The 17984-nt window shown below is 33.3% G+C and overlaps 1 protein-coding gene and 1 pseudogene across 1 annotated transcript in view; both read right to left on the bottom strand.

Annotated features, from left to right (window-relative positions):
* Positions 1-185: 185 nt before the first annotated feature.
* LOC140047762 (uncharacterized) lies at positions 186-3260 on the bottom strand (annotated as a pseudogene).
* Positions 3261-5622: 2362 nt separating this feature from the next.
* The window catches only part of LOC140061248 (uncharacterized), a 12757-nt gene continuing 395 nt past the window's right edge, over positions 5623-17984 (bottom strand). The window contains exons 2-20 of the mRNA XM_072107759.1: positions 17332-17419; positions 17090-17241; positions 16509-16562; positions 15150-15260; positions 13836-13946; positions 13310-13426; positions 13008-13121; positions 12737-12883; positions 12321-12437; positions 11941-12057; positions 11669-11777; positions 11302-11415; positions 11085-11156; positions 10917-10988; positions 10716-10787; positions 10539-10610; positions 9184-10196; positions 8338-8618; positions 5623-8228 (exon numbers count right to left, since the gene is read on the bottom strand). Of these exons, the coding sequence (XP_071963860.1) occupies positions 8079-8228; positions 8338-8618; positions 9184-10196; positions 10539-10610; positions 10716-10787; positions 10917-10988; positions 11085-11156; positions 11302-11415; positions 11669-11777; positions 11941-12057; positions 12321-12437; positions 12737-12883; positions 13008-13121; positions 13310-13426; positions 13836-13946; positions 15150-15260; positions 16509-16562; positions 17090-17241; positions 17332-17419 (3083 nt within the window). The 3' untranslated portion in view covers positions 5623-8078. The remainder of the gene's footprint in view (positions 8229-8337; positions 8619-9183; positions 10197-10538; positions 10611-10715; positions 10788-10916; positions 10989-11084; positions 11157-11301; positions 11416-11668; positions 11778-11940; positions 12058-12320; positions 12438-12736; positions 12884-13007; positions 13122-13309; positions 13427-13835; positions 13947-15149; positions 15261-16508; positions 16563-17089; positions 17242-17331; positions 17420-17984) is intronic.

Below are 17984 nucleotides of genomic sequence, written 5' to 3'. Positions count from 1 at the left end.
TCTTTGGTTTATTCCAAAGATCTTATATACTACTTTTCATCCAGCAGCAAAACAGTGCATATTAGGAAAATATATTAGTCAAATAGTGTGTTATAAACAATTAAAAAAGAACAAGAAGTCACTTTTTAAAATCACTACTTCGACTATTTTATTGCAATAATTTTTAGGAATATATTTATAAACAATCATAGGCTTAAGCCTACAGTCATGACATGAAACAGATTATGATAGTCAATTCTGAGACAATTCATACTAGGACTACTGCATTATGTACCCATCATTCGCCATGACATTCATTTGTTATTATAATTTATTTAAAACCTGAGATAGCAATTAGTTATGTTATAGTAGTCTCAGTTTAAAATTAACTCAATAACTATTGCAAAATGATGCACGGGCCACCCAGAGGAAATATAAAAAATGTAGAAACATTGAAATAAAATCATCATATTTACAATTATTCAATCATCATACCAGACCGTCGTAATGATCATCATTTCTAGCCGATAATGCACAGACCGGGGCGCGTACAGACCTCCTACAATTACCATACCTCATAAATGTGATACTTTAATTAATTTTTTACTCTTCTTCTTATCACTGATTATGTCTCTGTTGAAGAATTTAACAGCATAGAATATGCGTAGGTTTACGTACGTAAACTGCTTCCATCTAGATGTCATACTCCTAACCATGAACACTAGCGCCTGTGTAGCAACCTTCTTTGTTGTGCCAATGCTCCCATAGTTTTCTAACCCTTCCATGCAATCTTTATAACGATTGTATTTGATGGCAGCTTTCAGGGACATTTCATCAAGGGACACGGCCACCACACGTTCACGTTCGTTGAATGTTGCACATCTAATTTTTAATGATGAAAAAGTGGCATCATTAAATCCTGGTTTCACTTCGACTCGATGTAGCCACCTTTTCAGTGATCTTGGGTGTGGAAGGACAAACATCTTTCTACAAAACCTGTAAGCCCTGGGACCTTGGAAATGTAACGCCATTGAAAACAAGCGGTCTTTCACTGTATAACGACGGCCCTTTGGTTTCTTCTTGCCAATTCGTAGTTGACCGGCCGGCAAAGAAATCTAAGGCATTAGTACTCATGTAGGTTTTAGCTTTCTGAATTATACTTTCGATTTGATCACCACCTGCTAGTTCAATGATGGTAGACTGTATCTTCTTCATTTTTGCTTTAAGTCGGCATACCCTCACTCGATATTTCAAAGTACTGGCATGTCTTGAAGTTGACGGACATGATTGTCTAGCCGGCGTCTCATTTAAGGGTATCGGTATATCTGGAAATAAAAAGGGAACACATGCATCTGTGATTGAGAATGATAATAATAATAATTATTATTATAATATTAATAATAGTAGTAGTTGGAATCAGTCCAACAGTTAGTTATCCAATCAGTCAATCTAGACTTTAATAAATAACATTTTGTGTATAGGGTATATAATGCTTACTTGGAACTTGGCACTCATCTTCAGTCCTGTCTTGTGTTGAAGGAGTCACGGTAGACGTCATAGCATAGTTATGATCAGAATGATGACGGGGAGCCCCTACACAAAAACAACAATTAAGAATAAGTACCACGTCACACAACGAAATATTAAATGCCAACATAACTTTTTTTGACAGGCCAAATACGGTAAGTATAAAAAGAGAACATTAATGAACAATATGTTTGTATCAGGAAGAAAATAAGAACTTTCACAATCTAATTATTGTAATGTATTTTATTAGTACACTAGTACTATATTCACTTACTTGTTTCACTGTGAACAGTCTGTAACGTTCGAACATTGTTTTCTGGAGTTGGTGTTGCCTCCGAGTGTCTTGTGGGTAATTTACGCCGCACTGTTACTTGGTGGGGTGGATTTGGGACATCAAATATTGTAAGGACTGCATTCCATACAAGTCTTCTTGTGACCATCAGTATTTGAGATTCTTCGAAATGAATATTGCACAAGCGGCAATTACGATGTAAATAGGAACTTGGTTTCCTTCTCAAATCCGCGCGTCGTGTGTTCTGGGCCCATTTTGCACACCTGTAAATTAATAATTGTCTGGTGAGTTTTTGCTTTATCATAATTAACGTTTACGTAATTATAGGACGTCTGCGTGCATGCTAATTGATTTTCAAATTGGTTAGGGCCTAAAGTCAAATACTTAAGCCTAACCTAAAACCACTAACTAACTAACGGTTGAATTTCATAAATATTAAGTATAAGATTCAATTAAAAATTGTTTGTTAGGGCTACTCAACGGATAAGTAATATAACCAGGGAACAATAAAAATAGTGTAATTTCACTGTTATTATAACTAATGTCCTAGCCTAATAATGATAATAATAATTATTTCATGCGTTAATATACTGTAATGTATGTAACGGCTAGTTAAATTAAACGAAATAAAATAACCATGAGACAGAAAGCAAATATTAACCATGAGACGGAAAGCATGAAATAATTAAGATCACAATTTGTTTATATTAAGTATTATTATTATTATTATTATTATTTGTATAATGTAAAAAGAGGGACTACACCGACATGCCAATTGGGCTTCTTGTAGTCTTTCGACCAAATTTTTACTTATATGCCAACAATTGTAATGATATAATATTTGGTCAATAAATGTTTCTTGAATTGAAAGTTTTAAAAGTTGTTTAAGGTACTAAATTTTAAAGGATAAAGTAATATAACCAGGGAACAGTGAAGAAATTAGTGTAAGTTCACTGTTATATAATTAATGTACTAGGCCTAGGCCTAGGCCTAGTAGTAGCCTAATAATGATAATAATAATCATTTCATACCTACGTTTAAATAATAATTATTAATAATAGGCCTACCTAGCCTAGTTTATTAATATATGTATAAATTGAATACACAGTAAAGTAAGGTTAGTCCCTACATAGCATAGGCCTATGTTAAGATGTAGGCTACTTATTTAATTACATAAATTTACCTGTTCTTGTCTTTGGGAAAATTGTAAAACTTAAGTTCTGGGTTGGCCTTTGAATTGCTTTTACAATTAATTGCAGGACAGTATATCCCTCCACTTTTTCTCTTTTCATTCATTGTTTCTTAACCATACAAACTTTGGCGCGACTCCTCAATCCCATTTTCTTAAGAATACTGCGATCGTCACGCAAAAGTTCGTTACTCGTTTAAGCGAGGGGGCGCACTATAATTTGACGCTTCTAAAGTGTTACGCGTAAACGCGGGAAGTGTCACATCTTTAGTATATAAGATCTTTGATTTCAATGTAATATTGTAATCAGGGAGGTATAAAATCTAATTATTGTTATTATACCCCCTGTTGTTGTAATAATGATTTGGATTTTAATACTTTATTTTTCAATATTTATAAAAATACATTCACAAGATAAAAACAAAGAGTTCGTAATTGCCACATTTATGGATTTGTCAAAGGCATTTGATATTATTGACCACAGTATCTTACTGAACAAGCTATTCCACTATGGTATAAGAGGTGTTACACTAAAATGGTTCAGTAACTACTTAAAATCACGAAAGCAATATGTTTTTATAAATGGTACTTCGTCTAATATTAAGGAGACTAGTATTGGTGTTCCACAAGGGTCCGTTTTGGGACCTTTGTTGTTTCTTGTATATGTAAACGATATATGTAACTCAAGTACACAAATTGAATTAATTAGCTTTGCCGATGATACAACAGGATTCAAGTGTGGAAATAACCTGAACGCATTGGCAAACACTATGAATGTGGAACTAGATAGAATTAATATGTGGTTCAAAGCTAATAAACTTTTATTAAACACCAGCAAAACAAATTACGTAATCTTTAAAACTGCCCAAAGGCGTATTATTACAACCAACATTGAATTGAAAATGAATAACATTACTTTAGAACAACAAAAAAATGTAACATTTCTTGGGGTTGTAATAAATGAGAACCTTTGCTGGAAAAATCATATAAGGCTTATTAGCAAAAAAACCGCTAGGTCTATTGGAATATTGATAAAAACTAGACATTTTTTTCCTAATTATATTTTAACAAATTTGTATAATACATTAATTCTACCGCACCTTCAGTATGGAAACATTATTTGGGGCAGTACATATGATAGTACACTAGAATCCCTTCTTAAACTCCAGAAAAAGGCTGCTAGAATAATTTTATTTAAAAAGCCATGGCAACATTCTGAGCCACTGTTTAAGCAATTAAATATTCTTAACATACAAGATATCAACAGAGTTACCGTCCTAGGTTTCATGGCCCAGATTAAAAGCAATGTTTTACCCAGACGAATCCAAATGATATTCAAAAGAAACGAAAATACTACCCATAATCTTCGAAATATTTGTAGCGTAAAACAACCATACTCTAGGTTAACGTCTGGTCAACATTTGATCAGTATTCACGGACCGAAACTATGGAACGAGCTCTGTAGAAATCACTTAGATATTGTTAACAAAAATTATAAAATACTAAAAAAATATGTAAAAAGAGACATTTTATCGAATTACAGAACTTAAAATGCTTTACTCATAAAATATAGATGCATATATTATGCATTTGTGTTGGTGTGTGCGAGTATACACACATAGTACAAATAATCATGTTAAAAAAACAGTATCGCTTTTTGATGATGAACAACTCTAAAATGTATATAGGAATGTTTTTTTTTTATTTTGTATCTATTATGTTGTGTTTATTGTTTTATGTCTTTTATGTAAAAGGGTCCTGCGAAAACAGAAGTGTAAACTTCTCTATGCAGGATCCTTGCCATCATTTATGCTATGAAGCTGTATTTATAAACGATGAGTAAATAAATGTGAATTGAATTGAATTGAATTGAATGGCCGCTAAATTGAACCGAGAAGGTAACTATACATTTATTAAACTTGTGTTAAGGGCGTATGTTGTAATAATGGTGGTTTACGCTATTTGCTGGTATGGTTGCGGTGGGCAAATGAATCTCTTCGAATTATGTTCACAATGTTCTATGGTTTTGAGAAAGAGGATCGCTGTATAGTGTCAAGTTTGGTTTTCTACATTGACGTTGCAATGATTGCTAAACTCCGCGCTGAATCTGGTTATCTATTGGTGACGGTTGCCGGATTTCTGAGAAGAAAATTCGGAATTGTTCGGGTGTTGCACGAATGAAAAATCATGTTGTTTCCGACAAAAAATGGTCGTGGACGATTCTAGTGTTCATGATACTGGGAATCGCTCTACTAACACTACAGACGACTTACAATTTCTGCAAATGAATAATAAAACACTCGATAGTGGGTGTTAAATGTATATTTTAATGCACTTTAAAGTGATTTAGAAATTATAAGCGCGCGTTTCATGTTATTTTAAAGAATTAAGTCTTGTAATATTTATTTATAAAATTGATTTATTTGTAATATAATTAATAATAGAGTAAGACCCATTTTTTAAAGAAGCATGGCTATTACTTTCCCATGTTACAGTACATTAATTGCTGAATTAATGTATTATTGTTATTAATTAAAATATTAAACTACTAGGCAGATCTTAGTAGTAATGATATTGTTAGATTTATATTCTTGTATAAATTAACAAGTTAAGGCCTAGGTATAGAAATGCATTGTACTAATATTAATAAAAACTACTATTTCATTTTAATAGTTAGTTAATCTATTAGATTGTCAATAACATACAGTGTTAAATGACGTTATTATTGCATTCATGAATAGCATTAACCATTCGTTACCCAGGCCGCATGTCGAGAGATTTTCAACCAACCGTGATCTAATTTTAATTGTTTAAAGGGACCAGAGTTAACAGATCAACATGTCCAGGGGATTCAATCATTTTAAGCATACTAGTTAAAATACCTTATTATAAATAAATACTGAATTATCATCTTTCATTCTGTTACATAGACCACCTAAATAAACACTTTCAAATGTTACAGATAATTAAATGTGCTCTTGATTATGCTTGATCGTACATGTTCTGGTGCATCCAGAATAGATTTTGCTTCGGCTGATTGTCATTTAAAAAAAGAATAAAAGGTTTGTCATGTACAAAATAAGAACATCTTCTGATATATACAGTAACTTGATAAGTTGTGAGATAGTTCCATCAAAACGTATTTATGAAAAGACAAGACAGATAAAACAAATGTCATATCTGTAAGCAAGATAAGACTCAACATTAAAATAATAACTGTGGTCACTTGGTATTAACTTCTTGGGTATAGGTTCCAGTACATAAAAAGAAAAAATAATTATAAAGTATAAAAAAAATATGGTTAAAATTTCACAAGCTAGACTCGAATTTAACTGTGACGGGTTGTTGTACCTGAAATATTAAAATATCTTTAAATTCTTGGTTATGAGTAGGTTTGCGTATTCATGAAAAGACAAAAAAATTTCATATATACAAATGCTTGTTTTGTTTATATATAAACAAAAACAAAAGAATTGGTATATTTATAAAACGTATAATTTAACTTTCAAAAGCTAAAATGGAATTTTCAAACATTAACTACTATTTTAAGAGGGTTGCCCAAGATATCGATATGCCGTAGATATCGATATACTAACCCAGTTCCCCATGGTGGGGCCTGTAAGGAAGCGAATTTTGTTAAATGACACCCCAATTATGACCGGAAATAGTAAGCTCGCACGTACAATTCACGATAAATGGCAACTCTAGTTCGCCAGAAATATCGCTACAGGGTAGCAAACAACAAAAACTGTACAACACAGTGTTGCTTAAACCACATTTCAAGAAATTGAATGTCCGTAATTACTACGGAAATTCGGCCCAATATACAGACGTAGGAAAGGAAGATAAATAGATTAGCCTACTACGGAAATATTTAAATGATGAGAGAATCCCCGGCAAAATGCAATAATTATGGACAAATCAACGACCCATATGATTCCACGAACACAGTGTGTGGCCTTGTGTACCTTCTCATAACGCACACAAGCAATCCAAACAGTCAGAAATTCAGTCTGAGCATGTTCAGAAACATATCTACAAAAAAAGATATAATATATGCTGACGGTAATGGTTATTACTATGATTAAATGGCATCTAAATTTTAATTTAGTGACAGAAAAAGAAATGTACTGCAGTATGAAAACACCTTGCGTCCGCCCCTGCAGTTGATTGCATTATGTTGAAAAAGAGGTCACCATACGCAAAACATAAGACATTATATATTTATTTTGTTCATCTCTGATATGATGTAGAGCAGCCGGATATAAATTGCGATACGTTCCTGATTAAACACTACATACCTATTATATGCATTAGATGCACTAAAACACATTACACATAAACAATTACATTGCTAATAATTACAGACAAAAGTTATGAATATTATTCTAACCTTATTACTAATACATAGCTTATGTTAATCTTAATAACCAACCTTGATGATCGAACTTTAATTATTACCGTCCTAATTGTTTTTTAAACATTAAATATAAAATTTACACACAATTAATTTTACAATTGAAAACGATTAGAACATAATGTTTCACTAATATACACGACTTTCACAATCCCACAAGGACGCAACGCAAGTTTAGTACTAGGTGCAACAGAAGTAAAAATAATAATATCCTGGATTAATATAGCGCCAATGTTGTAAAACCTCTGAGCGCTGAACATTATTACCCCCGTCATTTTTTTGTATCAAACAGGTATGGAAACATATTCACATAATGCAGCTAGTAAAGTTGTGTCTTGATCTAACCGGGACACCTGGGTGGAGAGAGGCAAACGTAAGTAAAGTATCTAAGGATACAATATGCGGCCGGCAGATTTGGATTCGAACCGCGATCTCACGATCAGTAGGCCTAGTCCAACACTGCGCCACACCAATCACACGTTCGTGGAAACTTCGTCGTGATTGCTCAAAACACTTCTAGTAGGAATTAAGCTTAATATACGGTTCTTAGAAATTAAAAATGTATTATACAGCACCTTGAGGAATATTTCCATCTTTATTTAAATACAATCCAAATTTTACCGATAACGGACTTGCTAGACTATTCATTAAGTATTTTAAATGTTTTAATCTTGTTATAAACCATTTTGATGTTTTTTCGACACTCGTAAAGAGTTCATAACATTCTTGAGTTGGTCTAATTCTTGCTGACAACGTAGCGTATCTTCTTCAGTAGAATCAATCGAGAGTGTTGGGGTGTCGATTAGAAAAGCTCGTTTGCCGTCCTAGTAGATGAAAACAAAATATAAATAATGACTTATTAAACTATTTTGGTTGGGCAGTTTATAATCTTAAATACAACACAATGGCGTAACACAGAGCTGACCGACTTACCGACTCTGAATATACGATGATATAATCTTCGGAAACATCACCATGCAACATTTTATTTCGATGTAGAAACAGCAAAGCTTTTGTTAAATCGTTTTCTATCTGATTAACTTCTCTTTCCGTGAATACATGATGCTTTGTCGCGTTTGCCGCTACTTTCTTGGCGTGGTTATCAAGAATTGCTGACAACTGATAAGGACGAGACGTTCCAACGCTTAGCATCGGAAGAATCCGGTTCCTTTCAACATCCAGTCTAATCTTCTCCAATGGTGTTAAATCTAAACCTGTAATTGTAAACAAAATGGCGTCATCATTAATTATCATCTGTTTTAAGCATTTTTGAGAAGTGCTGAATTATTCCAGGATATTGTTTTGTTTGGTAAAGGTGGGTTTTTACAATAATGTAAATAAAATTTTTGATCTTGTGACAAATATCGGCTGACGTCAGACATGATGTTGGAAAAGTTTGTCACGTATCATCTGGGTGTTGCTTTGCAAGGCCAACTCAGACAGTGTCGTGCGACGAGGCCCGACGAGTCGTCTCGACGGGAGAAAGTTAAACATGTTTAAAGTTCTCCCGGCGACCTAAAAACTACGTCCGACGCTATCTCAAGACGAATCGTCTCGTTGGGATTCAACTCAGACACCGACGAGTCAAGACGTTTCGCCGGGCCTCATCGTACGATGCTGTCGTAAGGAGTTGGCCTTAAGGTGAGGTGGTCTACCGATTAATCATCCTCGTTTGTTTATACTCCTGACTCTAGTGATGGCAAACCCGGTGTATCATCTCCATGTGACGAGAAAGGGCGTCTTTTCATCGAAAACCCGAAAGAAAATCAAGGTACTTACTTCTAGATTCAGTGTTCATATGTATAGATTTACCATGCCTTTTCATGCGTCGCCTCCTCCTTGCCTCACCAATGTATGGAATAGTATACAGATACGGATTAATGGAGGAGTTTATGGGCATAATCAATGTTGCCGACCAGACGTAGATATCCACAGGGATCTGCCACGCTCCAGTCTGCGCCACAATACCCATCAGGATGATTGGGAACCAGCAGCAGAAGTCCGTGAAGACAATCACTGCCATTTTTGTTGCCATCTTCAACTCGTTAGAACTGGCCTGTCTTTTATTCACCGATGCTGCTGCTCGTTTTACACAGATATAAATGTAAATATAACTTATTGCAATGATGAAAAATCCAAACAGGTTGAATGCTAGGAATACGGCTATGGCGTACTCCCATCCTGGCAGTCTGTCTCCGGTTAGCGGCAGTGCCAGACAAACACTGGGCCTTCCATAGTAATTATCACCAAAATACGGTATGTTAAACATCGGCAAGAAACTGATGATGATTGCTATAAGCCAAGAAACTACAAGTAAATTCATACACCTCTTACGATTTAACCGGTATGTACTAAAAGGAAATGCAACAGAAATGGCACGATCAATACTCATAACAACTAAAATAAAAACGGAGAATTCACTAGATAATGTTGATAATGAACCGGCGAAACTACAAAGAAAACTTGTTTTCCAATCGTCTGCAAACCGCGCGTAACGACCTCTATAATATAAATCAGCTCCCGCGATTATTATCATGTAAAGACCCATTAAAAAATCAGAAGCGGCCAGATTTGTGATAAGGATGGACTGAACATTGCGGTAGTCTTTGGAATACAAGCGCCAAATGATGACAATGGTGTTTCCTAGGAGGGCGCTTATTCCTAGTATCCACATAAGAACTCGTAAAACTTCGTTTTTCATGAGATCTTCACAAGAGGAGAATTGATCAGCCGCAGGATCACAGTGTTCGATATCACCCACAAAGCAACAGAAAAGAAAATCGTCCGATGTGCTATGGAAGAAAACAAAAAAGAATGAGAATTTTATTTTAAATTGTTTGAAGATTTGCAAGGCGAAATCAATATGTGATACAGTATAAAATTATGTATACACTATCAAACTTTATGTAAAAAAAAAGTGATGCGACCATATATAGACATGATGACATATCACTACTATATTTGGGCACATCACATTTTTTTGTCAAACTAGTTTGTATATCAACAATTTAATTTTACTTTTAGCAACACATTACCTATCTTTAACTAGATCAGTGCAGATCCTACAAGTTGTTTCTGAAGGGAACAACATATTCTAGGCATAGAGCAATATACAATATAGTTTCAACACTTACAAAGATTTTAATTTGTCCAAACCGTCAAATACGTCTTCTTCATACGTTTCTAATTCATTCTTTTGTATATATCTAAAGTAAAGAAATATTAAGTCATTTGAAAAAACTGAAACAATACTACTGGTCTATCAACATAATTTACAATGCCGTGAACGGCGCCCCGTATGTTTAACTTACAAATACTGTAGTTCCGAAATAACAAGAAATACACCAGAATCTATGGATATTAAACCATTGCCATTGATGTATCTGAAAAATATAAACCACTGATTTGTTACATAGCCATACGTAATTTCCAGACTTATATGTTTGGAAGTGAGAGAAGGAAAATGCAAGTAAAGAGAATAAGATTGCAAGTTTTGACCGATTGATACTTACAAGATTTCAAGACTATTTAATCCATAAAATGCACCATATGGTAGATGTGTTATATCGTTGTTCGTCAATATCCTTTGAATTCAAGAAAAGTAAAAGATAAATGGAAAAAAGCATTGGTTATGTCATAAACTAAATAGTAAAAAATCTAAGATTTAATAAACTACTTACAGGCTTCTCATGTTTGCTTGATACCCAAATGTATAAGGTAACAATTCTTCGATACCATCATTTGAAAAGTCCCTAAATTAAAAAAACAATTATGAGGAGTGCATATAATAGATTTGTATATCAGAGTACCTTAATCAAAACACCAAGAGAGTTTGATCTATAGAAACGTATAAAACGGTAGTGGCTATAGGCCGATCTTCTTTTCTGAAGAACTTACGCCGTTACAAGTAGTGCGAATAGTTCAATATCGATAAGTACAGCCTCTTTTAGCGTCACTTTTCTATTTGACCTCCGGGTCACTGGTGTAACTGTTCTGAGACCTGTCAGATTTCTGCAATGAATAATACATGAATGAATGAATTGATCGACAAGACATGCAGGCATATTCGTATTTTTAGTATAGTCCTGGTATGTTGTAGGCACTTTTAACTGGCCATTATATCAGTGCTAAGCTTGAAAATGGTAGAAGGCAATTTTTGAATACGCACTGAAACTTCTAACCAACCAGTCTCTCAGCTTATAGTTTACATCAGTAATCTGATTTTAGTAGACCCTATCAATTTTATTTGGTGAAACATACTTACAAATATCGTGTTGAAGTTGATATACTTGATGCCATCGTCTGGTTCCAGGCAATACCGTTGCATTCCATCTCCAACCCTCTACAAGAACAGCCATTTGGACATTCATTTCCTGAAGGAAAACCGCAGACGTTGAAAAAATGTATGGTAGGCCTACTTAAATTAACTAATGTCTGGCTAGGATATTAGTTAAGACAAATGGAAGAGACAACACAAACATGAGATTGGTTTGAGTAAAGAAAAACATTTTTCAAGTTTAACTGAACTATATTTACCACAGAAAAATTCGTCATCGCCTTCAGGACAGTCTTTGACGCCATTACATCTATCGTCACGTGGTACACATATTTCTGAATGACTACACTTATATGAACCAGGACAGGTATATGAAACTAAAGATATAAATAAATACAATTTTAAACAATTTGTACAAGTAATATTTAACTTTTGAGAAACAATAGAAAGGTGTCTAAAGCATACACAGTTATCTAAACCAATTTCACATATATGTGAAAATGAATGGGAATGAATCTCTATGTACTTATGCGCACATGGCGTTTCATATCTATAAAGGAAATAATAAAGGAATACTTTATTAACAACCTGCGACACTAAGACAAGATGGAACAATCAATTTTAAAACCGTTATCATTACCACAGTCCTGTTCGTCCTCGCCATTCGGACACTCCCATACACTGTTGCAACGTAATCTTTCCGCTATGCAGTAACTTGCCGGACATTTGACCGTGTTCTTTGGACATTCAAAGTGTTCTATCGATGGTTAAAACATAAATAAAGTTCAGTACCTTTTTTTTTACCAATCCTAAAAACATTAATTACTTTTATAATGCTAATAGTTTTATTAATAAATGAACATTGCTGATGAATGATCTGGTGTGGATTCTTAAGCTCTGTCTACACATACGACTAACAAACTAATTTGACCAAAAAAAGTGTGATGATGTCTAACTAGTGGTATGACGTCTTCGTGTCCATATAGGGAAACAACATATTATTTTAGTCACATACAGTTTGATAGTGTAGACAGAGCTTTACAAATATTAACTTACCACAGTCTTCGAGATGTGATACATCTCTACATCCTTTTTGTATGTGATATTCATCAGGGTCAAAGATACATCTGTAGCGTTTTGGTGAACATTCATTATTTTTACACGTCATCTCATTCTTTGAACATGTGTTGTTTCCCCAATAATCTTTAAATATAATTTAATACATCTTTCAGAGTAATATTATCTTATAATTTGTATTATTAAATAAAGTTATGTATGATTATATGAAATTAAATTCACAATATGTTTTTGTATTTGGTATAATTACCACAATTTATCTCGTCCTCCACTATCCCACCAGGACAGTCGTTGGTGGCGTCACAAACGGCTCGCGATGGTAAACAGGAGCCATCATAGCACTGGAACCCGGATGAACATACATCTAACAAAGTGAATAATCTAATATATTTACATAATTTGTGCAAATGTTGCATACAAGTGAATAGACCTATTCATACAGTAGTAATGATGTTTATAAACATTGGTATATTTCAAACATGTTCGGACAAAGAGTCGGGATTAATAAAAATTAAATTAAGTTTTAAAAATAAAGTTTTGATAGAAACGCACCACATTCCATTTCATCTGACGAATCTTCACATTGTATAAGTAGATCACAGCGCATGTACATATCTATGCACTGACCATTGTCGCATGTATACTGGCCCACTGAGCAGTTAGGATGATCTTTAGAGAAAACACAATTTAAATAATATTCAAGTTATATTTGCTAAACTTTAACATTAGGACACCGATACATCTATGGGGAGCCAATGTAACATCACGATACACCATACGCGGGTGACGTGTAACTTGTTGACGCTAATGCTTGGTTCAAAAAATGACGTAAGCGCAATGCAGGTGAGTTGACGAATGATAAGCGACAGTTCGAATAATCTATCACTTGTGATTGGTCAAGTTACTTGCGTTGCGTTCTAGTGGGGGACCCAATCATAAACAAGACTTGCTGAAAATCGTCCATGTATCAACAAAATGACAGAAGCGTTCAATGACTTTTTACAACATACTTTAAATATGTGTAAATGGCGCCCCGTACTCCTTTCTAATTCTACAATGTGTACATATTTAAACTTACAGCAATCAATTTCATCTGACAGATCTCTACAGTGTGAAATGAAATCACAAACAAATGATACAGATATGCATCGGCCATCTTTACATAAGAAGCCACCTTGCTCACATGAATCTATAAAACATTTGTATTAATTGTATTAATGTTTAATTTGTGAAAATTATATAGATAAATGAATGTGTGTATTTACATGTGTGTACACTATGTGGGTGTACAGGTTAGTAGTACACCAAACAATGCATTTGATGTATGTAGTTAAGTATTTTAATTAATATACAATTGGTTATTGTAAATACAGTAGAGGATTTAACAGAAAAAAGAATGTTAAGAAGTAAATACTTTGTATAATGGTACGATACTAAAAAAAACAGAAAATAATGAAAAAAGGTAGAAAATGTTTATAAATTATGTAATGAAACATTGAATAAATAAAGGTGGTGGTGAACCACAAAAGATAGAAAAAAAAAAGAAAAACGGCTAACCTATGACAATTATTTAATTTGTAGCTGAAAAAGTATTTTACAATTACTGACATATTTCGGTAGACAATCAATGATAAACCTGTACAGGTGTTATTAAGGTTATTATACTGTAATTTTTATCCTTAATTATATAATTATATACTCTAGGTTTATTTTTAATTTTTTAGTAATGTGTTTTGTTGTGGGTCCCTGCGAGACAAGTTTTTAACTTCTAGAAGGAATCCATGAAAATAATGACTACCAATTACTACTTTATCTATGTTCACTTTAATATCTTTTATCTATTTGTATATTTTCATTCATTATTATCTAAATAAATGTTATCTGTTAATGTTATCAGTTATACAGGAAATAACATCTAAGAGAATGTACTAATATTGTAGATAATTTATTGTTCTGATATAACAATCAATAAGTAATACTCGCAGTAGACATTGCGTAGTTTTTAAAGGTGTGGAGAGCCAAATAATGCGTTTGAATGTATAATACTATTGTATACTGTTGTATGTAAGTACAATAATATAATGAAAGTAATGGAAAAGGTGAATAAATGTGGGTTTACATTGGCAAAGTTTAATTAAAATACATCGTGTCTCTCAAAAGTGCGTTTAATATGATTACACAGTGTCGAACAACGAACAACAACAATCACATTTCCAATGAAATGGTAATCCTACATATTGGTATTCCTTCACCATGGTGTTATGATTAAAATTCTATAGTTACATAACTACTGATCAATAGTACATTTACTAAATTAAAAACAGCTTATTTAATGTAATTATACAAGGATGATGTCACTGCTGAAAGCTGTTAATTATAATTGCTACTTTACCTTTGCAATTCATCTCGTCACTTCCATCTTTACAATCTTCTGTTCCATCGCAAACAAATATTTCATGTATACATTCTTCGTTATCACACTGAAAGTCGTTGCTATGGCATTCTTTAAAAAAATGTTTAATAAATCATTATTAATAATGTGCTGCTTTTGTTTAATATGAATATAGGCCTAGTTGTGTACATAATCAAATTGACAGGCAAAACTCGTATTGAAAAAGGTTTAATTTTGCAGAAGGCTTTGAGAAAAAACCAAAGATTTTATAGCCGAAGGCTTATAACATCTATTTTTATAATCTATCTCTAATGTAATTTTTGCACAATATTTTATTTGTTTTATGTTTTGTTATGTATTGAATTTTGTTTGTTTATGTATTGTTGACGTGGGTTTGGTTAAGCACATCTTTCATTTCATGCTATTTTTAAAACTTTTGCTTTACCTCGACATCCCTGTTCAACTTTTTTGTTTCTGAATGTCAAAATATTGAAAATAAAAATAAATAAAATAAAATAACATCTCTCTGGAAAAAAACTGTCCGTCATTTATCATAACATGTGATGTATCCTGTGATGTACCATTTGATCTTTTTATGCATCATAACATGTGATATATCATGTGATGTATTTCGTCGTTTTGTACTGGTATTTTTTCAAGTTCCAACAATATTAAAATAAAGCAGCAACAAAACGCTGAATTGAGTTTCAATTTACATAAGGGAAAACATAAAAATGCCAAAATCAGAGATAAATGTATTCAAATTAAGAAATATCTAATTAACAAAACGAATTTTGCTGCAGGCCTATGAACAACATCCGTATGGATATGTGTTACTGTATGTGCTGTAATACATTTAAAGACAGGTGTATTTAATCATAACCCGTTTAATAATAATATTTAAAGATATAAAGTTCCCTTATCTGATCTATATTATCGATATATTGTCTCCTTGAAAAAAAACGTTTTAAACTGTTTTTGTTAAATAAATGCTATTTTAATGTCACATAGTATTTATACACTTTGACCAACAATTATTTACCAGAAAAAACTGTAATTTAGAGCCAAAAAAATGGTAAAATAGACTGGAAATCAATGGTTTTTTGTTGCATTTAACCGTTTATTTTGTTTTAAGTAAGTAAGTAAAAGCATTTTTTTTTCTACAGAAGAGATTAACTTGATTAAAACTGCGAAATGGCCTATTGAAAGTCATTTTTTATTAATCTTCATTTTCATGTTAAATAACATAACAACATAAATCTTTAAATAACCACGTTTATTAATTATTCATTGATAGATTAAGTTTCAATCCCGTTGGTAATTACAATCTGTTTATAAAATATAAAATTACATAATCACCTTGAAATGAATTCTCATGCATACCTACTGTTGAGTTACTCCACATAGCGTTCTCTGTGAAAATAACATTGCTTGAAATAATCACCATATTACAGTAAAAAAGTATTGAGACAATTAAATTGATTTGTATTATGTGAGGTGGTACTTTATAAGATGTTAAGCTCTGTCTACACTATCAAACTAGTTTGACAAAACAGTGTGATGAGCCCAAATATGGTAGTAATATACCCAAATAATGGTAGTGGTACCGTATAACATCATCACGTATTTTTGTCACAAAACAATTGATATTGTAGACAGAGCATTAAACTGTATGACATCATCATGTCCATATATGGGCACATCACAATTTTGTCACAAAGTTTGATATTGCAGACAGAGAATTAAACGGTATAAAATTATATCAAAAGTTTTACTACTACTGTACTACTATACTACGCATGCAACAAGTCAAGACGAGTCAGCCATGTTTGGCAGGGATGTACGATTTTTAGTCGCGTGCAAACGGTCGGTTGGTCGGTAAAAACTAACTCAAATTTGAACACGCGACTGCAGTCATGAATATGGCCTTGTTACTTTACCGAGTTGATACTTGCAGATGTATTGTGATGTCGTGGGGAACTCGCAAGCCACCTCTTTCCATTGTTGAAGAGAATGGAATGTTTCCAATTTAATTAATGTACACTGTTCCAAGTTTCCTGGTTTTGGTTCGTTTGATACTACATTTTCTTTTCTAAAAAGCCAATAAATTCAGTAATTACAGTATTATCTTATTATAATTTATTGCAAAATGGTTTATTGTTAAATATTGTTATGGCTTTACCCATCGCTCTTGTACCATGCCGAGTAGCTTAGAGGGCTTCCGTTACTCCAAGTATAAACACCATCATTACTCAATCGGTGCGACAGTCCTACAAATTAAAACAGTTACTGTAATTAATAATTGAAACATGAGGCAAATTTGTTTTGCTGTTGATCAAATTCGAGAAAACAAATAAGTACGGTAGCCTACAAATAATACCATTATTACTATAGTAATCACACTAAAGCGTAGTTCCCACTAGCGACGCAACGCAAGGACGTAACGCAACGCAAGTGAATTGACCAATCACAAGCGATGGCTTATTCGCTTGTGATTGCTAAAGCTTGGTTCCCACTAGAACGTAACGCAAGGACGTAAACGCAACGCAAGCGTTTTAACCAATGACAAGCGAAGTTATAGACAGTTAGCAATCACAAGCGAATAAGCCATCGCTTGTGATTGGTCAATTCACTTGCGTTGCGTTACGTCCTTGTGTTGCGTCGCTAGTGGGAACCACGCTTAACTGTCTATAACTTCGCTTGTCATTGGTTAAAACGCCTGCGTTGCGTTTACGTCCTTGCGTTACGTTCTAGTGGGAACCAAGCTTTAAGTAACAAGCTTTCTTTAACTTTATTACGTAAAAGAAAATATATTATATTTTAACCTTGCGAAGT

This window comes from Antedon mediterranea, chromosome 1, assembly GCF_964355755.1.
Source record: "Antedon mediterranea chromosome 1, ecAntMedi1.1, whole genome shotgun sequence".
In the NCBI taxonomy this organism is placed as follows: domain Eukaryota; kingdom Metazoa; phylum Echinodermata; class Crinoidea; order Comatulida; family Antedonidae; genus Antedon; species Antedon mediterranea.
Note: the sequence above shows the minus strand (reverse complement) of the source record. Positions and strands in the feature narration are given on the sequence as shown.